Below are 24,162 nucleotides of genomic sequence, written 5' to 3'. Positions count from 1 at the left end.
TGATCCTCGGTCTAGACGTAATAAATACGACACCGAATGCTTCTTCATCGGAGAAGATTAAAAGAACAATGGGTAGATAATAAATACCATAACCACGATTATTGATTATCACTTTTGTATCATGGAAAACATCCTTCCCCTACTACTAATAAGGTGGTAAGAACTCGCGCGGGGGTATCTCACCACCTGCCTATAAAAAGCGACGCGCAGACCAGTGGACATCCATCATTCAGAAAGATTCATTCCATACCATTCAGGGAGATTCATTGATTCATTCTTGCATTTCACGACTCAAACACACAGAGAAAACATTCTTAACTCTCTGATCTATTGACTCTCAACTGTAAAAGCTAAAAATTAAAGATTCGATACTTAAATATTCGTCTCCTCAGATTAAATCCTAAAGATCCTTCTTCGTTCCGAGTTAAAACATAATTCACACAAACCAGTCCGTCCCGGGGTAAATTAGTTAAATCTATTGACCTCAAAAAGGACTAACACACATACATTCACGATTCACGTCGTGACAACACCTAAGCAAATGTGTTACTAGCTCTCACTGAATGAGTATTTCTTCGTTCATACACTGAGAAAAAATCGTATTAAAATTAAACAAATATTTGTTCAAACGCGATTGTGAATACATTTATTCAAATTAAGCGACTAATCTCTAAAATGAAATACAGAGGTTCTGAAATGTAAACTTTTTTCTTGAATTTTAGAAAAGAATTGCTTAATTTAAGTAAATGTATTCACAGTCGTATTCGAACAAATATTCGTTCGATGTTGTTTAATTTTGATACAATTTTTTCTCACAATACAGATATTTCCCTTTTCAGCGCAGCAATTTTGCAATTCGTTCACCTGCTAAACGGCGGTATTCTCTGTTTCAGCGATGTGACGCAACCAGTCAGGAATATTTTTATGCAAAATGACTCGCGCCCTTGTCCTTCTCTGCATGGCCATCATTCTACCTCTCGTACGATGCCACAAGGTAAGATCGCAGTCAAGTATCGTCCAAGGACGCATTATTACACCGTGCAATTACTTCTTCAAGACAAAGAATACGCGCACGCGCGCACATACGGGAAAGATAATCCCGAAGCGGCGAATGGCTTCGGACCGCTCTAATTGTGAATCGCGCCGCTTCATAGTAAATTCACGGTATGCGAGCAGCATGCTTACACGTGACGTCTCTTGTTTTTTCTTTATATTTTAATTACTTGTGCAGTTATCACCTCGCCCGCCGGTACCGCTTCTGCAAGCTTAATTTCCTGTCGTTTTTAAAAACTGCCTTTCTGTACGTACATTTTAAGATGGGTTCTCCTTGTCGTCTGCTAAACGTTATTTCGTGAATCTCAGAGTCGACGATATAATTACGCGAGACGATATAATCATATAGAGATGTGCGAACTATTCGAATTCGAATCGAATCAAATCTGATCTATAATTCGATTCGATTCAAATCCGAATCCCTGTGATTCGAATCCGAATAATTCGAATAGGAATCAAATATATATTATCGTTTGCGTGCATCAGCTACAAAAACGGGCCATCTGGGCCTGTATGTTTGAACCCTTAACTTGTAATAATTAACTTAACTTATAATTAATAAGTTAATTATAAATTACTTTAAATATTTAAATATATATTTTACTTTAAGATGATATTACAATATTAATATTCCCTTTTATATATGAAAATCTTCCATCATTATTTGCATGCTTAATAGTTATGTTAAATTTCTTAACGGTTCGATTCGATTTCATTCGATTCGATTCGAATTCGAGTGAAATTTCATAGATTCGATTTGATTCGAATCCGAATTAAAAAAATGAGATTCGATTCGATTCGATTTGACACAAAAATTCTTGATTCGCACATCTCTAATAATCATGAGCGTAATTCTTTCGTTAATTTATCGCGCCAACTTGATCCGTTAATCACATATTTAACAATACCGACGATCGCTGCCTGTCGATGGCGGCTTCTTAATTAAGAAAGCGCACAGGGAAAGAAGGGATTGCGCGCGTAATGGCACGTTACGATTCAACTCGCGTCGGTTGAACGCGTCATCTCGTCGTAGATAATTATCACGCGCGTGGTCAATGGCCGGCTCTTCTCTAACTTACGTAAGAACTTCGCGCACGAAATTGCAGTAAATCCATCGAACCATCCCGGTGTTGTTGTCCGGCCGCGTTGTCTCGCTTTCGATTTCTTTTTATCGTCTTTATTTTTTTTCTCTTTTTTACCCGGCGAGCTTGAGCGTAAATATAACAAGCAATTTTGCTGACGATAAGCGACGCACGCGAGATAACAATTAGCGAGTAGGAAAGCAGACTAGGAAAGCGAAATGATCCGGCGAGATTAATGATTCGTTAATATGTTCGCGTCACACACGATCTCTCTCGCTTCAAGTTCACAGCTTTACTTCAAATTTTCAATTCTACTTGACACACGTTCGTTACGTAACATCGCATCTCTATGATGCGATATTTTTCTCCCCGTTTTCACGTAAATAAATTGAGTATGTTTTATGCAGTTAGTTTCACGCAAAAAATTGAAAGTGTATACATGTATGTCATTAAAAACACTACTTATCTTATAATTTATCTCCTGAGGTAAAGGTTCACCCAAAAAAAAGTAATTTCAGAACAAACGAAATCATCCAAATTTTAGAAGATTTTATTCTCATATATGGCCTCAAGAGGATTCCTCTAAGATTAAGAGGAAAATATTATAAACACGTTATTCTTAAAGTTAAAGGGATTGTGTTACATATATAATGCAAATCTTATTGATTTTCATATAAATTTCCTTTTATACACAGATTATTTAATCTTTTTTAAGAGGATTATTATTTATTTTTACTGTACTTTATTCTTACTGGTTATACCAGTCAATTTGAAAAAATTATTGTAATGTATAGCGAAAAGTAGTATATAGGATGTCCCATTTTAAATCTCCCAGGCAAATATCTCGAAAAATATGAAAGATACGGAAAAATATTTCAGATAAAAGTTGTACGGTTTCAAGAAGGACATAAAACAACTATATTAATTTTTTTACAAATGACGCCATTTTCGAGATATTCACTGATCATTACTTTTCTTAAATGGAAATCCCAATTTCTTATTACACCATCTTTTTCTACCAATTGATTTGAATAATTCTTGTTTGAAACTTTTTTTTATTTGCTTAATATTTTTTGAGATATTTAAGGAAAATTTGGTACTTCTTCAATATTTAACTTACGATATCTCGCTAACTATTTGTCGGAAGAAAAAATAGTACTAGATTTTTTTACTCTATTCGGTCTCAAGAATATATTGTTACGATAGTGACCTAATTTTTGTTAACTTATCGACTTTTTAAAATCATCGAATTAACAAAAATCAGGATGCTATTGTAACAATATATTCTTAAGATTAAATAGGGTAAAAGAGTTTCGTACCATTTTTTTTTTCAACAATAAGTTAGCGAGATATCGTAAGTTAAACATTGAAAAAGTTACCAAGTTTTCCTTAAATATTTCAAGAAATATTAGGCAAGTAAAAAAATGTTTCAAACAAAAGTTGTTCAAATTAATTAATAGAAAAAGGTGATAATAAAAAATTGGGATTTCTATTTAAGAAAAGTAACGCTCAGTGAATATCTCAGTGAAAGTAGCGTTATCTGTAAACAAACTGATATAGTTGTTTTATGTCCCCCTTAAAACCATATAACTTTTGTCTGAAATATTTTTCCATATCTTCCAAATTTTTGAGATATTTGCCTAAATTAAAAATGGAACACCCTGTATATATAGATGTACTTTTGGCTCCAGTTCTACAATAAGTAAGCACGAATGAAATAATATCATTATAACAAATAAATTTCCAATTAGTTTTGTTACAGATTTCTTAGCTGCAAAAATGTTCGTCATAACCAATTGTGTGAAATATAGTTAAAAGAAAAAATATATTATTCAACTTCTTGCAATAGATTAGAAACTGTATTTGACCAAATATAGGTAAATTATCTTCGTTATATGTTGTAGCAATACATATCTTTTTTAAAAATAGTTCCAAATATTCTGATCCATGAGCATATGATTACTTTCTCATTCATGTCTGGAGATAGAGCATGACTGAACAAAAGAAACCGACATTCAAATCAACATATTCCTCTTCATGTAAGAGGAAAATTAATTGATATAAGAAGAAATCCTCTTGAAATAAGAGAGGAAAATAGTTAGAATAATATCTAATAAATTTTAGATGAATAAAAGGCTTCGCTTAGAATACGAGACAATGGGAAAAATCATTTTACAAATAGAATACTTTTTTTTGGGTGTTTTGTTCCAGGATAATAAATAAATCTACTCACTCATTCACTCATTTACCTGATCACAATTATCTAAAAAGCACACAAGGAGTGGGGAGAGTAAATCTTTGACTAAATCATATTGACACTAAAAAAACTATCGAGATTGACGTCACACCTTTATCTATTTTGGTCGGAATGGCAGAGTTTTGGAAAAATTATGCGAGAACAAAAAAGGTTCATTTAATTGTCTGAGTCTTTTTCAACGTCCATTAAAGGTGTCGAACGCATCGTTGAAGAAATTTTTATTCTCGACCTCCTGGTAGTTCTAGCGTTAAAGCTGCGGAGGCACGGCGGTGAAAATGTTAAGATCGGCGCTTCCCAAACGAGCAGCGTGAAATCCGAGCGAACTGTATGAGGCACCGATCTATCACGATAATCGTTGAATCATCACGGATAGACATCGTGAAGTGGTCGACAGCCCGTCGACTTACATAAATCCCCAGTCCCGCCTTAGGAAACGGTACAAAAATAATCGCTTTCAGACGAGAAACGTGGCCGCGACTTCCGGCAGTCGTTCCACATGATTTGCATGCTTTTGAGACGTACTCGTTGCGCGCGAGGGAGGAGAAGCGAGGCCGAGACAGGGGCAGCAAGAAAGAAAGAACGATCGAAAGCGAAACCGGAATACTCTCGTCCGGGAGCAATTTACTTTTCACGGAGGAGAGACGGACGGCACATTTCTATCGATCGGCGGTTGTGCTCACAGACGCGTGAAATACGTTACGATTTAAACGATCGCGACTCCTGCGGTTACGGCTAACGAGTATTACGGAATTCATTGTCGGGGGGCGCGAGAGGACTACCCGGGCTGTTGCGAGAGAAATTAAATGTCGTGCGTTGCAACCGTCATTAGATCGGGAACGTTTATATCCAGCCTTCGTTTTGTTTATAGCCAGCTGCGGCCGGCGTTTATTGATAATATTGCCGCGCCACGGAGATTCATTTCGTCGTTACGAGCGCGGTCGTGTCGTTTTTTCCCCTCTTTCTTCCTCTGACTCTGTCAGAAGAACGATCACCCGTGGCGCGAATCGATCAAATCTCGATCGGGTGATCCGCCATAATGAGCGAAAGTGATCGACCTTAGCAGTCTCGGGCAGCCTGAGTCGTTTTGAACCGCGGCTCAGTCTCCGCGCGATAAACGCCGTTTAAATGGTAGAAACAGACCTTGAGACGCGATTGGAAAACTGAATACGCGCGTGCATACCCGTTGATTACGGACTGCTGCGAAACTGGACGAGCCGTGATTCCGAGAACGCTTCAAAAATCACCGTCTCTTTTCCTCCAGCTTCTTTCTTCCTCTCTTTCAGACACAAAGCATACCGATGCTAATGGCGGTGCTCGCCAAGTCGCGCAAACGTCTCGTGGAATAAAATAATGGAAATTTATACACTGACCGCGATTTATAATTTGCGGTGCATCGTCTCGACATCGCTCCAAAAAGTCAAAATCTCGAAATTCGGAAACTCGAACAGTTTTCTGAAAAGTCGTATCACTGAAAATCGAAATGCAATTCTTCTGAATTGCACAATTGCTGCGAGGACGGATTATTACTCCGAAAACAATATATAAAGATATATCACATAATATTTAAATAGATTTTTGCGTATTACTTAAATGAATAGATATTAAGGAGGGAATTACATGCGAAAGGCTGTTTTCAAGGCTATTTTTACCAATTTTTTTAACAGAAACAGTAGGATCAATGGACTTGAAATTTTCACAGTGTATTCATTAATGTTTAAAGTATAAAATAAATTTTATTGAATCACAAGAACCGATTCAATTTGTAATTACAGATAAAAATGCCAGTCATCCATTTGCGAGCTCTATGTTTGCTGTCGACATAATTCCGGGCCTCTCACTACTCTGAAACCAAAAAGTGAGAAAGATTTTTAAAATATTATATTATAGCCTATACCAAAATGAAGGCAGTGAAGTCAAGTTTAGAAAAATAATGACTATACAAAAAAAGAAGTATCGAAAATGAAACTTCTTTTAACTTGTAATCATATTTAAAAAAAATGAATAAAATAAAATATAACTGTGTTCCAGGTAGGAGAGCGAAAACTACATGTCTACTGTGCACTGAGAAAAAATTGTATTAAAATTAGACAACATCGAACAAATATTTGTTCGAGTACGACTATGAATATATTTACTTAAATTAAGCAATTATTTTCTAAAATTCAAGAAAAAAGTTTACATTCAGAACCTCTGTATTTCGTTTTAGAAATTAGTCGCTTAATTTGAATAAATATATTCACAGTCGTATTCGAACAAATATTTGTTTAATTTTAATACAATTTTTTCTTATTGCATATTGTGTAAAAACTTCAAGTTATTCGGTTCAGTAGTTTTTGTGTAATCGTGTCGACAGTTTAGGAAAATGCTGTTTTCAGATAAACGCGTTTAAAGTTTTGTGTGTACTTTCCAGATAGTAACAAATTTATTTTATATTTTGGACATTAATGAATATACTGTGAAAATTTCAAATCTGTTGATCCTACCGTTTTTGTTAAAAAAATTCGTAAAAATAGCCTTGAAAATGGTCCGTTTCGCATGTAATGCTCCCCTTAATGCATCCAAATGCGTTCTCTAAGTGTTTCAGAATGAAATTTCGGAACATATGAAAATGACAATATTTTCAAGTGATAAAACGATAAAATGCTGCCGCTCGAAATCGCAAATGTGAATGTTTCACTCGAACACAGAGTTCTGATTCTGAGTGGTAGAGTTATGATTTTATATGAGCGAACGCTTCAATTGATTACAGTGAATATGTTTCTGCAATAGCGGAGCACATCAAGCTCGCTCTTCAATTTCGAGTGAAAATATCCGCTTGACAATTCAGAACGGAGAATCCAGACCGGTTGAATGAAATAACTTTACAGTGAAGTACGAATGATTCAGAAATTCCGGTTGAAGTTAAGTAGAGTTCAGTCTAAATTATCAAGATTTCTGGTCGATTTAAATAAAATTCTGTCAATTTAAGTAGAATTATTTTTCCAATTGGGATTTCGGAATCGTTCATATTTCGCCGCGAAATTAATTCATCCGGCCAAACACTTTTCTCCGTATGATTGCTCTATTTTTTGAGTGAAATTTCTCCAGGGAAAATTTGAAAGGTAAAAAAATTCCTATAGTCCGATAAAATAGTATTTCGCGAGACTGTCTCGGTATTGCGACTTCTCAGGAAATTGTTCGCCCTCTTAAATCCCGGTACTTTTCCTTTTTCTCGGGAAAACCGCCCACTGGATTTGATCCGGTTCGGCAAGCATGATGAATAAATTAAATAACGCATCGCGTGTTACGCTCGATCGGTCATTCTCGCATCAAGGCTGTGTCGCGAGAAAGAGAAAGAAAGAGAGAGAGAGAGAGAGAGAGAGAGAGAGAGACGCGATATTTTAATTACGCCATTAACGTGCAAGTAATTCCGAGTACAGTCGCATTATCGTATCGTGACGTAATGCTTTTCGCGTCACGAAACCTGACGTCTACCGCCGCCGCCGGCGCTACCATTCTCGATTGCGTTTCATTGTACGTTCATTTCGCCTCGCTATTCCCACGGTATCGGCACGACGGAGACAATAGCGTTCGAAGGCGGCGCAAGCACCGGCCGGTAAGAGGCGAGACCGAAGTCGACAGCTTTCAGCTGTCGAGACAGCGAGCGAAAGACGGAGAAAAAAAAGAAGGCGTACGAAATGATATAATGGGCATAATGATGAAATTGCGGATCCCGGAAGATTCGCCTTAGATTCGCCTGCGAAAGGTCTCGTTCGAATATTTTCCCCCTCCGCGTCCCGCTCGCCCCTCACTTCCTCGTTTGAGTAATTAATACGTAGCGAGTAATGCACGGCGAGTAGGCTGCGCTCAATTCTGCTTGCGAAATCCCGCGCGACGTGATAACGATGTTTCCGCGAAGCGAACTAATGAAGTTCTTTCGCGCTCCATTGTGCCTCGCGAGGCAGGATAAGGCGCACTCGCTCGTAGCCCGCAGGAGGACGAGCGCTGCGACGTTCGACCGGATTTGCTTTTCTTCTCGTCTCTCTGCAATGTACTTCTTCATTACTCCGCGCTGCTCGCATATCGCCGCATATCGCACGGATTAATTCGCGAGACATTTAACGCGACGCAAGATTACGACGATTACAATCGCGATCACGATCCCGATTACGTAAGGATATTGCGACAACCGGACTATGCTCACTTAAACTCCATTCGTGTTTCAGATCCACGAGCACATGACAAGGGAAGAGATGCTATCGGTGTTTTACACAGGACACGAGTCCGGTAATAACAGCAAAAAAGTAACACGCGGTGAGCGTACGCGCGCTCTTGTCTTTTCCGTTCCGTTTTTCTTTCGCGTCCTGTTCCTTCCGACACGCCGGCGGACACGCGCGACGTGGAGAAAATTACGAGGACGCCGGCTCACCTCGACCGACGGCGATGATCTGAACGGGACGAGCAGGGCGATGAGAGATCCTTGCACCGAGGATAGTCGACCGCCTTGCTCCAATTGGCTAATCTAACGCAAATGATAGTTCGCGGACTTGCGCGAAGTCATACTGATCCTGAGAAGAAAATGTCTGTCGCTCGTAACTGGAGTCGCGTAGTGAAAGATTTGCCCCGCCGCTTTCTTAGCAACCGTTGTACTACAAGTGCAGACTTGGAAAGTAACACTGTGTGTAACATAGGGTGTTTTAGAAATAGGTGATCAAACTTATAGAGTGTTATTCAGGAACAAAATGAGCTTCGTTTAGTAGTAGTTTAACAAGAATGTAAGAAGAGACTAATTTGGACATTTGGGTTCAGGGACATCTTTTTATGATTTAGTCTTGTATCAAACCTAGCTTCAATTTAAACTATTTGTAGGGATAGTTTAAAGTTGGTTTAATTTTTTAACCGCTATAGGCTATATATACAGAGTATAAAAAGTACTGGGACGGCGAAATATCTCCAAAACTGAGCATTTTAGAACAAAGTGTTGCAGACAAAAGTTGTATGGTTTCAAGGGGGACATAAAACAAAACTATATCATTTTGTTTACAGATAACGCCGCTTTCACTCGTAATCACTTTTGTTAAACGGAAATCTTTCATTTTTTATTATATCTTTTTCTATCAATTTTTCAATCAATTTAATTTCAATTAATTTCAGTAATCTTTTTCAATTAATTTGGACAACTTTTGTCTGAAATATTTTTTTATTTACTTAATATTTTTTTAGATATACTGCTCAAAAGAATTATGGCATAGATAATTTATTGCCGAAAATTGGCCAACTTTGACTGGCGATTACTTCGCGAAAAATTATTGTAAACTAATGATTATTTTTTCAAAATGAATTTCGAAGTCTCTATTTTAAGAATGTATCTCCATTTTCTTGCATGCGATGCACCTCTACTCCTGTAAATCCTGACATCTGAGGGCATGTTTAGTATACTGAAAATTGCAAAGTTTGACGGAACGCACGGACATGGACAATTTTTTTTCGGGGACGCTGTTTGCATTGTCATAAAGTTCAAATCTTCCCCTTCAATTTGAAAAAAAATGGAGTCGCTACAATTGTTTTTCGCAAAATTACAGCCCTCCAAAAATATCGTTGTTTTTGGCCTTCGGGCCAAGTGTACACGCATGTGTGTGTGTGTGTATTCGTGACAGAAGAGATAAGGACTTCGGTTCGTCACTTCCACAGTCAATAATTACTGTGCATTCCGTCTGTGTATTCCGTTAAACTTTGTAATTTTCAGTATACCAAACATGCCCTCAGATGTCAGGGGTTACAAGGGTAGGGGCATATCGCATGCAAAAAATGGAAATACATTCTTAAAGTAGAGACTTCAAGCTTTATTTAAAAAAAAAATCATTAATCTACAATAATTTTTCGCGAAGTAATCACCAGTCAAAGTTGGCCAATTTTCGACAATAAATTATCTATGCCATAATTCTTTTGAGCAGTGTACGTATTTAAGGAAAACTTTGTAATTTTTTTAATCTTTAACTTACGATATCTCGCTAACTATTTGTCGAAAGAAAAGTAGCATTAGATCGGTTTTACTCTATTTGGTCTCAGGAATATATTGTTATTAGATTGGTGCAAAAATAATTGCGGTTTTTATCATTTTAAGTTTGGCACCGATTTTTATAGTTATCGTTATCTTTTCCAAAATCCGATCTTGTAGGAATAAACAAACTTGTTTTCCGTTGGGAAAAATGTGTGCAGGCCAATGGACTTTATTTTGATTAATTAATATAATTTTTAATTGATATATGCGTCTTTATACTCGACACCGCACTTATTATTTTCACCAATCTAATACAATAGTGCCCTAACTTATCGACCTTTGGAAATTTCAAAATTATCAAATTAACAAAAGTCAGGGCGCTCCCGTAACAATATATTCTTCGGATCAAATAAAAAATAAAAAAAATCTTGTACCACTTTTTCTTCCGTCAAATAGATATCGTAAGTTAAATATTGAAAAAGTTATCAAGTTTTTCTTAAATATCTCAAAAAATATTAGGCGAATGAAAAAATGTTTTAGACAAAAATTGTTCAAATTAATTGGTAGAAAAAGGCGATGTAATAAAAATTTGGATTTCTACTTAAAAAAAGTAACGGTCAGTGAATACCTCGAAAGTGGCGCTATCTGTAAATAAAATAATATAGTTGTTTTATGTCTTTCTTAAAACCATATAACTTTTGTCTGAAATATTTTTTTCTAAAATGTTTAGTTTCCGAGATATTTCACCAGTATTTTTTATACACCTTATATATGCCCTGACATGCCTATTGATATCATTAGAACTTTCTTTGTAACATTCTTGTTTGACTTTATTCGCGTTCGTGTCCGTACATCTTTACTCGATAATGTGCTTCCTTTTTAACATCGAATCCGTCAGAGAACTTTTCTCCTCTGTGGATCAATTAATCTCCCTACTTCGCGTTATTTTATTTAATACATCCATTGAGAATAATTTTGCTATTATAAATTTAAAAAAGTGTCTCAAAATATAAAACTCAAAATTTGCACTTTGATAATTTTTTAGTGATTACATTTCATCGACTATGAAGTATCTGAAGATAAACTTAAGATGATTAAATGTAAGAAATATAAGAGGAATTTAATTTTCTCAGTTCGGATAGCAAATTTAAAAATCATTTCGGAAAAATGTCTCAATAACATTGCCTTAATTCATCGTTAGTCCATGGATAGGCTAGACTATGAAGGACTAAGCGAAAACTAAAGTAAGATTATTACGGTTTTGCACGTTGTCTCTGAATAGCACCCTAAAAGCATGTTCTATTATAAGAATGAGAAAGGCTATAAACATGGGTCTAGAAACGCTTCTCTTCCAAGTTATAAACACTTTTTATTGACAGCAGACTACTATCTTGGCGTTATCTTAGTTCTTAAACGCTTGAATAAAGATGATTCCAGTTCTAAACAGACTCATTTCTGCTTTTTTTTTTTTCTATTAAAAAGTGAGAATAAAGGATAATGCGCGTAACGAGACACGTCGGTGTGAAACATGTTCTCTGTTATAAAAATATAAAGTGTTTATAATTTGCGAAGAAAGTGATCCACGGATCCACGTTTATATGATCTTCTTTCATCCTTACATTGAGTAGAAAATGATCTTGAAGTTTTGCTATCTATTTTCCGAACACTCTATATAACTCATTAATTTCTTTTATTTTCACTTTTGATTCAGTTGACTTTTGTAGTTCCTGACGTGATGAATTACTGTTAGAAGTAACGGCTTACCAATGATTGTTTATTATTTATTACACATGTATTACGCGTGTGCGTGTTACTTATTTTTTATGCATTAATAACAGTAATTATAAATTATATCTCTGCACGGTAATAAATACAATCTTACTTTCATCGTTATTTTTCACACCCAGAGCGGCATATTCTAAGCTTCCTTTTATCAATAAAAGGGAGTTAAGAATATCGGTCATAGAATATATGTGCATCATTAAAACAACTAAAACAACGAATTAAAACAAGTGTTGCCGCAAATCTGGTGCAAAAGTAACGGAAATCGCCACGACTCGTTGCATCTTGAGTAATGGCAACGAATTATTTTCCTTTCTAACGAGTTGCTCAAAAATAGCTTTCTCAATCCTGCTCAGTATCGTTAGAGATGATAATGTGATTATATTCATATCGCCGCTACTACTTAAAATATGGCTGACGCCGAAAATCGCTATAATCTCGATAAGATTAACCATCTTTTTCTCTCGGAGGAGCTCGAAGGCGGAACGTCTTTCGTTAGTTACGCGACTCGTTCGGTGCTTATTCAAAGGGAGATTCATACATACGCGTGTGTATGTGTGCATTATTACGGTTTTATCTCTCTTCCATTGTTCTCCGCCGAACTTTCTGCCGCTGGGTTTGCGTGTTTTCGGACTTCCAGTTAACGCGTCCGTGAGAAGAAACGCGGAGGCTCGTGAACGGACCGTTAAACTCAAATCCGCCGTCGTGAATCATACACGATGAATATTCATCAATGTCATCATCATTCTTGTATCGTTCCGACGAACCTTAGAAAGGGTCGCCGTTATCCGCCGTCGATCTCTCGTAAGCGCAGTTTTTTATTTTTTTCTTTTTTCTCGTAGCCAGCTGTATTACCAGACGTGAGAAATTGACCAAAACAGATTATCAATTCTAAAATAATAAAATACTATTCTAAAAAATTCAAGTATTTAAACAAAAAAGTTTCGGACAAAAGTTGTATGGTTTCAAGGAGGATATAAAACAACTATATTATTTTATTTACAGATGACACCATTTTTTAAATATCCAATGATCATTACTTTCCTTAAATGGAAACCCAAATTTTTTATTATATCATCTTTTTCTACCAATTAATTTGAACAACTTTCGTCTAAAACATTTTTTTATTTGCCTAATATTTTTTTGGGCTATTTAAGGAAAACTTGGTAACTTTTTCAATATTTAATTTACGATATCTCGCTAACTATTTGTCGGAAGAGAAAGTAATACTAGACTTTTTTACTCAATTTGGTTTCAAGAATATATTATTATAATAGTGCCCTACTTTTTGTTAACTTATCGACTTTGGAAATTTCAAAATTATCAAATCAACAAAGGTCAGAATATTATAAAAAATTGGGATTTCCATTTAAGGAAAGTGATCAGTGATCAGTGAATATCTCGAAAGTAGCGCCATTTGTAAACAAAATGCTATTACTGTCTTATATCCTCCTCGATATCAAACAATTTTCATCTCAAGCATTTTCTCCTATCTCCAAAATTGTGAGTATTATTCGGGTGGCCGGAGTCTTAAGTGACTCACCCTGTATATTAATTCTCGTTCGGACAACAGCGCTGGCTCCGGCTCGTTTAGTTGCTTGGTTAAAAAACACGTTTTCACCCCGAAACTGTAGTGCCGCCGTACGAAGTCGTGCCTGTGTTGCACACGATGCACAAGAGGAGCATAGACGCGAAGCAGCAGATTCACCTGAAGGCTTTCGGCAAGGATATCAGTCTTTCGTTGAAGCCGACAGAAGGTCTGTTGACAGCTAACAGCCTGCCAATGTGGACCGTCACCAGGAACACGTCGCAGCCTGACGGTCTTCATTACGAGAGGGTGAAGGATGTAAGTGATGTTTCTTCTCTTTTGAATTTGCAGCATATACCACGAAGAAATAAGGAGGGCGTACTAGGTGGCGACGGACGCCGTGCGTTCGGGACCTGCATCTTATTTTCGTTTCGAAGAGAGAAAAATATCGAGAGCGCGGTAATCGCTAAAGACCGGGGGAATCGAACCCGGGATATCTTTTCGGTTGCCGGGCGACTGTTCTAAACCACTGAGCCACCTGACGCTCCACACTCATGACGCTCTCCTCTCCGTAGATAATGTTGAGAGATGTCGTTCGAAAGCGACATCTCTAGTGCTATCCCGAGGGCACGGCGACTACAGAGAGAGGCATTGTTACTTGTACCTAGTGGTACAAGCTAGTGGTCTCTCAAAGTTTTCTCGAGACTGGATTTTTCTCACCAATGATGCAATGATTACCGATTATATCATGTACAGAGAAATCTAATAATAATTTTCACTTCCGCTTAAGATATAAAATAAGATAAGATATATAAAATATTTCGGGTTAGACGTATCGGATCTATTGATCTTCTTATTAGCAGTTGACTTATTTTTGAAGGCTTTTTTTGAAAAACTGATTTACTTAAACAAGATAGATGAACGAATACTTTAATCAGAATATTTTCCCTCGTTTTCTACGACCTTTTCCCATCTTTCTGGCAAGAGATGGATTCCGCGACGATCAAAAGATTCTTTTTTGGAGTTGATCCAATTTTCAACAAACTTTCGCACTTGTTCGAAGTTACGAAAGTGTGTATCTTCTAGAGCAGAGCTCGGCAAAATGTGCACGCGGCGACCAATTTTCGACTATCTCCGCCCACCGCTATTCCCTTTACCTCGCCGCTCCGCGCGCTGCCTACAAGCCGCTCGAGTCTCAAGAGTATTCCAAGTCTCAAGTGTTTCCAATAGTTTTCCACGTCACCCATGAAGTACTATTGTTAACGCGTTTTTTTTTAAGTGGTATCCCCAGTAAGCCTAATCCACTGATGACTGTAACAACCCCTAACTAATTGAACAGAAGCGAAATAAAATATGTTAAATGAAGAATATTCAATTCGATTTTCGGCTTTTATTGGTAAGAGTGGAAACGTCAATTTGGATATTGCATTTAGCGAGCCGCATAAGACGTGGTAAGGAATCGTCGCTTAAAGAACACTTCTCATTTTTTATAAACTTCATTTTTGAAAAATGAAGAGGCCTACTGGGGATACCACTTAAAAAAAAAAACGCGTCAACAATAGTACCTCATGGGTGACGTGAAAACTATTAGAAACATGCTCCTGAGGCTCGAGCGGCTTGTAGGCAGCGCGCGGAGCGGCGAGGTAAAGGGAATAGCGGTGGGCGGAGATAGTCGAAAATCGGCCGTCGCGTGCACATTTTGCCGAGCTCTGTTCTAAAGCATGTTGCATCGACCAAGTGATAATCGGATGAAGCAATGTCTGGAGAATACACGGGTGCGATAAGACTTGCCAGCTCCAATAGCGTTTGCTTCACTGATAATGCAACATGAGATGGAGCATTATCGTGAAGAAGGATCACTTTGCATCGTTTACTCGCAATTGGTGATCGTTTTTGGTCCAATGCTTGCTTCAATTTGTGTAATTGTCGATAACGATCAGTGGTGACAGTTTTATTCGGATTTAACAGTTCATAGTATGCAATATCTTCTTGACCCCATCAAGTACGTAGCGCCTCGAAATAGATGTTGCTGGTTGGCCTGGATCAATCCATGATTTTTTTCGTTTGGGTTTATCGAAATAGATCCAATTTTCATCCCCAGTAACAATTCGATAGAAAGAACTCTTCATTTTTGTCTGGCAATTAACGAAATGCAAACGTTCAATCGGTTCGCAATGGCATTTTCCGATAATTGATGTGGAGCCCTTTTCCTTCTTTCTGAATCTTTCTCATATCATGTAAACGTTTAGTAATTGTTGTACGATCAACATTTAATGCTGTGGCAGATTCTGAAGTGGAGTTCACATTGAAATCACTACTTTTGAATTGTCTAAATCAATATTCACGCGTGTCTTAACCCTTTGCGTCACATGTGTTCCGCTTATATTTTCTTCATTTTTCGATTATATTTCATAGAATTTATCAATTTTAACGATTCTTTTTTGCTTATCCACTATTTGAATACTTAATTACGATAAATGTTCATTGATTTCACCAATATTGTTTGTATTTTCTTTGTTATAAACAAATTAAGACAGAAAAAGCATTTTTTTTAAGAATAAATTCGTTTCTGAAAAAAATCTCCCATAAACATACTGTTTCTTCACCTAAATTTATGTTTTTGAAGTCGCTGATTACTAATCCGCTATCAGATTTGGGTAAAATAAAATCTTTTTTGTTATAAACAAAATATTGAAGCTGAATTTCGAAAATTGATAGAATTGCTCTGAAAAGTTGATATTCTAAATATTGTTTTTTTACAAAGAAGCAGTTTTCTATGTTATATTTATCATTTTGAAGTCGCTGATTACGAATCCGTTGATAAATTTTTATTATATTAGTATTTTTCATGATATAAATAAAATATTGAAGAAAAACATAAAAATTGTGGAATAGCGTTGGAATTCGATAATCTTCAACGTTTCTCTTTTTATATTCATAGTCTTAAATTCGTTACATATGTGTAGATAGTTCGAAAATTTGTCGAATATATTGCTATAAATAATTTATTTATTATTATTCCGACAAATTATGATTTTTCTTTGCAAAGGAAGCGACGCATGTTTCTATATAAATTTGGATGTGTTAAACACTAATTTGCTACTAGAATTGACCTAGGAATTAAATTTTCTCAGTGAATAATTTTTGTGCGGATTCGTCAACTAAATATCCTTTCAAGCCGCTATATTGCGTCTTCCATCTGGGATCGCATTTTTTCGAAATTCTGATTCAAACTCAGCGACCCTAAAAACGTATAGAATCATGATTTTTGTGAGATTGTGATTTGTGAGAATTCGACTGCTCATTTAATTGCATGACTCAAAGGGTTAATTAATGAAGTAACATCATCATAAGTCTCTATCAGAATTCTATGACCTTCAGCTGTTTTACTGCATCTATTATTAGTAAATGATTAAATATCATAGATTAATATTAAAGCATTAAGAAACAATAGTTATGATTGGAATGTCAATCTTTGACAAAACTGACATTAGTATCATTTCTTGCAAAACCTTCAAAACTAAATCATACTCCTAATATATCATGACTGTTAGTTTTTCGAAAAGAATCAGTAATTCTAGCCACGTTGATTCCAACGGTAATATATACGGTGAGTACTCATGTTTGCTTTGTTTAAACAAACGTTTAATCGTAGCCACGTTGAATTAACGATGACCAATATAATATATCGTGTTCTACTAGAGCGATCGAAATGGCAGATTTTCGATAAAGTACATGCCATGAAAATGTCCATTTATTTCTCTTTTAGCTTTATTCAACGTCCATAAAAAATATAAAACGCATATTTACATAAATTGGAGTAATCCTTACGAGCAATTTTTATTATTGACCGCTTGCGTGGTAATTCTAACGTTAGAGTGAATCAGCCAAAATGTTTCTGATGGACTCAATAAAAGAAGTATTTCTCTCTCATTGAATCAGTGACTATTCGATGATTTTCAATGGAAACATTCTCACTTTACTGTTCCTCGTCCTATATCTCATCGATTTTGATTTTGAATGAAAGTAAAGTGTCATTGCGGTACATAAATCTGTGGTATACAAACGCATGATGCGAAATCCACAAACTTTCTGCGTCAATGTCCGATTTCACAAGTCGATGATCGACTCGATATCGATGATGACTTGTCGAACCGTCCGATTTAATCGAGACTAAATTCCTTATTGATATCGTTGCAGCATTGATGATAAATTTGCACAACATTTCGTGAATGCATCATGTATAGTCGATATCTATACATTAATTTGATATCTAGAAAATATTATACAGGCGTTGGCCAATTATTGACGATCTAGTTGGTATCTAATCGTATTGTATTTAAGCTGAGTCAATATCTAGTGATATATCAATACGAGCCCGATATAAGCTGAATAACGTCGAGATCTACACAATATCTTCCAGATATCGCGATGAAATCTTAGAACTATCAAATCGATTGTTGATTTTTACGTGATTTCTTGATTTCGATATGATTTCGATCGGATTCTTTGTCGACCAATCAACTCAGATGACGACGGAATTGACTTTCACGCGCCTCGCGTGCGGTGACATTATGTTTGCAAACCGTATAAATAATAAGAACAGCTATTAATATTATCCTTTCAGCAAGATTTCACTGATTGCAATACGATACTTGTAACCGAGCTACCAATTATACAAGGTATATAAAAGTACCGGGACGACGAAATATCTAGAAAACTAAGCATTTAAAAAAAAAATGTTTCAGATAAAAGTTTCATTTATGGTTTCAAGTGGGACATAAAACAACTATACCATTTTGTTTATAGATGGCGCTACTTTCGAGATATTCACTGATCGTTATTTTTCTCAGATGAAAATTCGAATTCTTTATTATTTCATCTTTTTCAACCAATTAATTTTAACGACTTTTGTCTGAAATATTTTTTTATTTGCCTAATATTTATTTAGATATTTAAGGAAAACTTGGAAACTTTTTCAATATTTAACTTACGATATCTATTTGTCGGAAGAAAAAATGGTATTAGACTTTCTTATTCTATTTGGGCCGAAGAATATATTGTTACAATAACGCCCTAACTTTTGTTAATTTGATGATTTTGAAATTCCTAAAGGTCAATATTCTTGAGACCAAATAGAGTAAAAAAGTTTAGTACTGTTTTTTCTTCCGACAAATAGTTAGCGAGATATCGTAAGTTAAATATTAAAAAAGTTCTCGTTTTCCTTAAATATTTAAAAAAATATTAGGCACATAAAAAAATGTTTTAGACAAAAGTTGTTCAAATTAATTGAATTGAGAAAAAGATAATATAATAAAAAATTGGGGTTTCCATTTAAGAAAAATAATAATCAGTAAATATCTCGAAAATGGCGCCATCTGTAAATAAAATGATATAATTGTTTTATGTTTCTCTTGAAACCATACAACCTTTGTCTGAAACATTTTTTTTTTAAATTCTTGGTTTTCGAGGTATTTCACGGTACTTTTTATACACTCTGTATAAGATTTTTTAATAAAGAATACATTACTTCTACTTTAGAAAGTACTATTATATACACTGTTGCACTTATTCCATGCGACTGAATTGCCGATGTTCCTTTAAATCAACAGTCATGATATATAAATATGTCCAAGCCGGAATATCGGAAGTGAAAAGCATTTACTGGAGTTAATGTGTGAGCAGCGTTTGCGGGATATATTACCGGCATAAAAAGTCAACATGGATGATGCGGATGCGGATGTAATGCATATCAATTTATCTTCAAGTAATTGCATTTGTTCAACAGTTTTTCGTCGGAAATTTGCGTGTCATCGGCGCTGTGTCTTCTACACGTTGAATTGCTTTTTAGCATTCTTTTAGCATATTCGATATTGACAATCGATATTCGATATTTCATGTCATCCCAGGTTTACAAGTCGATGAAGAATCCGCTCGAAATCGAAGTGGAATCATGTAGAATCAACGACCGATGATATTTTCAAAGTTTCATCGCGATATCTAGGAGATATCATTAATGTAAATGTCGACGATCTAGTTGGTATTCAGTTTGTATTATTCAAGTCGACTCGATATATTTATATATTGACTGGATTTGAATATGATCGATATGATTAAATCGATATCTAGAAATTGACGAGATATCAACGACACGTTACGTAGATTTATCATCAATATATCGATATCAGTGAAAGATTTTGTCGTTATCAAATCAAACAGTCCGAAACATCATCGATTTGTGAATGTGGGATGTCAATTTGTGATTATTAATATCCTTGTCGCCTTCGCCTTGAACTCTGATTAGAATCGAAATGTTTTAGCGAATACAAATAAAGTAAACTCCCTTAATAATATAAATAAAGCGAACTTCTTCAGTACAACTTCAATATTTTTATTCTTCGGTAACATAATAAAAATAAATTTTATAAGAGACGAAATATCAGTTTTCTTTTCTCGACCGATTTCGCTATGCATTACAAGACTCGTATTCGAACTCTTAAAAAGCTCCTTGAGCTCTTCATTTAACCCTTTGAGGCACATATTTTTCAGAAAATCTGAATCACATGAAAATTTATATACGGGGGTTTCTGGGATCGCTGATGACGAATCCGTTATCAGATTTTCGAAATTCAAAATGGCAAATTCAAGATGGTGGTCAGAAAAGAGAAAACTTCGACAATCTTGAAGATATTTGGAAGATTGAAGATACTGAACAAAATTCGTGAGGTCTTGGTCAAGCCAAAAAGAATCATGGCATAGGGATATTTGAGGTCGTTGAATACGAATCTACGGGAGATCAATCAATGCAGGATCTTAGCTCATTTCATTATAATAATTCGATCCACAAGTTTGGAAGTTTATTTTTAGATTTCGACCTTGGATTCACGATCAGTAAACAAAACAATAGAGAACAAGTGATTAGAGTACAATATCAGCCAATCATATAGGGATTCTATGATTCGCGATTTTGAAAATCGACATTCACAATTTCCATTTCAAAGTCGTCATTTTTCACCTTAGATTTGTAGTCGAAAACTTGAAAAACTATCCAGAAGACAATGTCAGATAAATATATGTATTAGAATTCCATGATCCGCCAACTTGAATCTGCAATCTTGAACAATGAGTTTTAGACCTCGGATTCGTAATCAGCGATCTTGAAAGCTAACCAAAATACAATTTCAGCTAATCATATAAAAATTTTATGACCCGCCATCTTGGAAAACAAATTTTAGAATTTAGACCTCAGATTCGTAATCAACGAGCTCAAGAACTAACCAGAGTACAATTTTAGCTAATTTTATGTACATTCTATGATCCGCCATCTGGAATCCGCCATCTTGGAAAATGAATTTTAGAATGTGGACCTCAGATTCGTAATCAGCGACCTCAAAAATTAACCAGAGTACAATTTTAGCTAATTTAATAAAAGTTCTATAATCCGCTATTTTGAATCCGCTATCTTGGAAAATTAATTTTGAAATTTGGATCTCAGATTCGTAATCGAGTCAAAGCGAGCCAAAAAAACCCAAATCTTGATTTTGAGCAAACAATTCACTCATAGTTTGTGGAAAATGATTTTTTTCTGTAAAAATATGTACTTTTCACACTTTGTTTATTTATAATAAATGGACAACTTATGCAAAACACTTCTCAACCTTTCATATATGTTCCCCCCATATCATATAAGAAGGTAAAAAACATAAAAAACCCAACAAGAATCCGTCAAATATGAAATATTTCATGAAAATGTAAGAATAAATAGGTGGTAAGTATACTTACCACTATGCCTCAAAGGGTTAATTGGATATATCAGCAAAGCCTTTTCTAATTATATTATTTTTTATTGTCGGAGTTCTCTGCTCGCGCGCGGCTCGCGCCGAATGTCCGTGTTCGAGTCGTTCAAGTGACGAAAGTTTCCCGCGCGCCTCCGCGGGTGAACCAATCATTTTCTGCCTGTGTGGGGACGCAATCATACCTCTTATTTGCAGGTTGACGTGGATATCGGTGACATCTATCAAGACACGGAGAACATGGCTTCCATTCTGCTGCACCAGGACACGAATGGGAAAGTGCGCGTTGTAAGCGGCCATTCTTTCTTAATGTCCCTTTCGTCACCACCCTATTATTGCAAGTCGTCTTTCGTCAACCGGCACGACTCGCTTAGGACCCGTGTTATAATTATAGCAATATCGCAATTCGTCCTACCGCACGGTGTAACATTTTTTACAACGCGGCCGTCTACGCCCGAAGAGGTCGCCGAAGAGCCTCGCTGATACGCTGATCGCAATAATTATTTTGCATTATAGTAGCGACGAAGTGACGACGAGAGTGGGAGGCTCCTTCGGCGAGAGAGAGAGAGAGAGAGAGAGAGAGAGAGAGAGAGAGAGAGAGAGAGAGAGAGAGAGAGAGAGAGAGAGAGAGAGAGAGAGAGAGAGAGAGAGAGAGAGAGAGAGAGCTATCCTTGTAACGTATACGCGAAATTTCTGCGGAGAAGTTGCTCAAATGCCGACGACACGGCGTAGCGGTTTTGACATTTCCCCTTTGCACTCTCTCGTAACCGACGTTCTCCTCACCGGACGGAACGGAGACTCTAGCGCGACGCGGTATTATGTCCGCGAGGACATAAGCCAATAAACTCGCGCGCATCGATCCTACCTTTCGCCTCTCTCGCGAAGGTCTGCCATTTTGCGAGGGAGAAGGACGTTGTTCCTCATAATTTCGCGTTCAAACGAGCGTGACTGGCGAGGGTTTCTCTTACAAAGCTCTTAATTGCCGCGCCACGAAGAAGCGGTCGGCTCTTCCTCGGGTTTATTTTTGCCGGGCGGGTCGTTTTCACGACACGAGCAGTCGGAAGAGAAGTTCGCGGTTTACGCTCGATCGCGAGGTAGTTTCGCCGAATTTTATTTACTCGACGATAAATTCCTTTCCTTTTTTTTTTTAACGCAAGGTGAAGAGCAAAGTTAGCACCGAGTTTAGATCAGATTTTCATGTTGACCAAACCATTGTTGACACGGCTGTGTCAACAATGGTTTGGTCAACAATTTTGGTGGCAGCACACGGCAAGGAGAGAAGCACGCGATGCCGTCGACATGAGAATACGAAGTGCTTTATAAGAGGAAGCTTTAATTAACGGTAAAAGGAAAGTTACGGTACTTGGGGATTTTTCTCTCTCGCTCTCGGCTCCCGCGGCTTCTTCGGATATATTCGGCCTCAGATCGGTTCCCACCGAGACCGTGACGTTCCCAATCAAGTGAGGCAACATCTTTGGGAAGATTCGCTATCTCAACTTACTATCAGCTGTCAATGTACTGCAAGATGTACACGTAAAGTAGGCGCGTGTGAGTCGAATGACCCCAAGTACTACCGTGACTTTCCCTTAACCGCAAATCGGCAGACTCCTCTCGCCTAAATGGAGAACACACGTTCCGCCCAGATATCCTTACGTCGACGCGCAACACAAAGAAAGTACAAAGCGATCATAATAATAAAGGAAAAGGAACCGAGAGAGAAAGTAATTCAGCGATCCTACTTCGAGCGAAGTAGACACTTCGGAGCTTCGGACGTTCGAGTCCACGCAGGTTTCATCGATGGGCACGTTCGGCGTACGGCCCGGTCGCGAATGATACGAAAAAACGTGGATAAATGTACCCAAAAAGAAGTATTCTATTTGTAAAGTGATTTTTCCCATAATCTTTTATTTTAAACGAAGCCTTTTACAGAGAAAGGATTCATCTTTCGATGAAGCGATTAAAGTGAACCGTTCATCTAAGATTTATTAGATATTATTTTAATTGTTTTTTTTATTACAAGAGAATTTCCTCTTATATCAATTAATTTTCCTTTCATATGAAGAGGAATATGTTGATTTGAATGTCGGCTTCTTTTGTTCGGTCATACTCTACCTCCAGACATGAACGAAGAAATAATCAAATGTTCATAAAATGTTTAGAATATTTGGAACGCCTTTTAAAAAAGGTATGTGTGTTGCCGTAACATATAACGAAGATAATTTATCCGTATTTGGTCAAATACGGTTTCTAATCTATTGCAAGAAGTTGAATAATATATTCTTTTTTTTTATTATGTTTCATACAATTGGTTATGATGAACATCTTTGTAGCTTTAAAGTCCATAACAAAATTGATTGGAGATTTATTTGTTATGATGATCTTATTCCATTCGTGCCTACTTATTGTAGAACTGGAGACAGAAGTACATCTATATATATATATATATACAGGGTGCACGATTTATCTGAAGACATTGAAATATCTCGAGAACTATGCATTGGATAAAAAAAGTGGTTAATGAAAGTTGTTAGCCTCGAAGGGGGACATCCAATGATACCAAACTCGACCTCCCACCCCACCCCCTGGGGGTGGGGGTTGGGGGCAACTTTGAAATCTGGAAACCCCCATTTTTTATTGCAGATACGGGTTCTACGCCACAAAATACGTAAATTTTGTCCGAAACTTTA

At 36.5% G+C, this 24,162-nt stretch overlaps 1 protein-coding gene across 9 annotated transcripts in view; it reads left to right on the top strand.

The window, feature by feature from the left end:
• The window catches only part of sona (sol narae metalloprotease), a 116,945-nt gene that overhangs the window by 63,353 nt on the left and 29,430 nt on the right, over positions 1–24,162 (top strand). For 8 of the 9 annotated variants that reach the window (XM_025301653.1, XM_025301652.1, XM_025301648.1 and 5 more), the window contains 4 exons: positions 894–994; positions 8,598–8,658; positions 13,789–14,000; positions 21,674–21,763. In XM_025301653.1, the coding sequence (XP_025157438.1) occupies positions 932–994; positions 8,598–8,658; positions 13,789–14,000; positions 21,674–21,763 (426 nt within the window). In that variant the 5' untranslated portion in view covers positions 894–931. The remainder of the gene's footprint in view (positions 1–893; positions 995–8,597; positions 8,659–13,788; positions 14,001–21,673; positions 21,764–24,162) is intronic. The other variant, XM_025301656.1, reaches the window with a different exon arrangement.

The sequence above is a fragment of the Harpegnathos saltator genome, unplaced genomic scaffold (assembly GCF_003227715.2).
Source record: "Harpegnathos saltator strain DR-91 unplaced genomic scaffold, Hsal_v8.6 scaffold436, whole genome shotgun sequence".
Taxonomy (NCBI): domain Eukaryota; kingdom Metazoa; phylum Arthropoda; class Insecta; order Hymenoptera; family Formicidae; genus Harpegnathos; species Harpegnathos saltator.
This window is presented reverse-complemented; position numbering and strand designations above follow the sequence as displayed.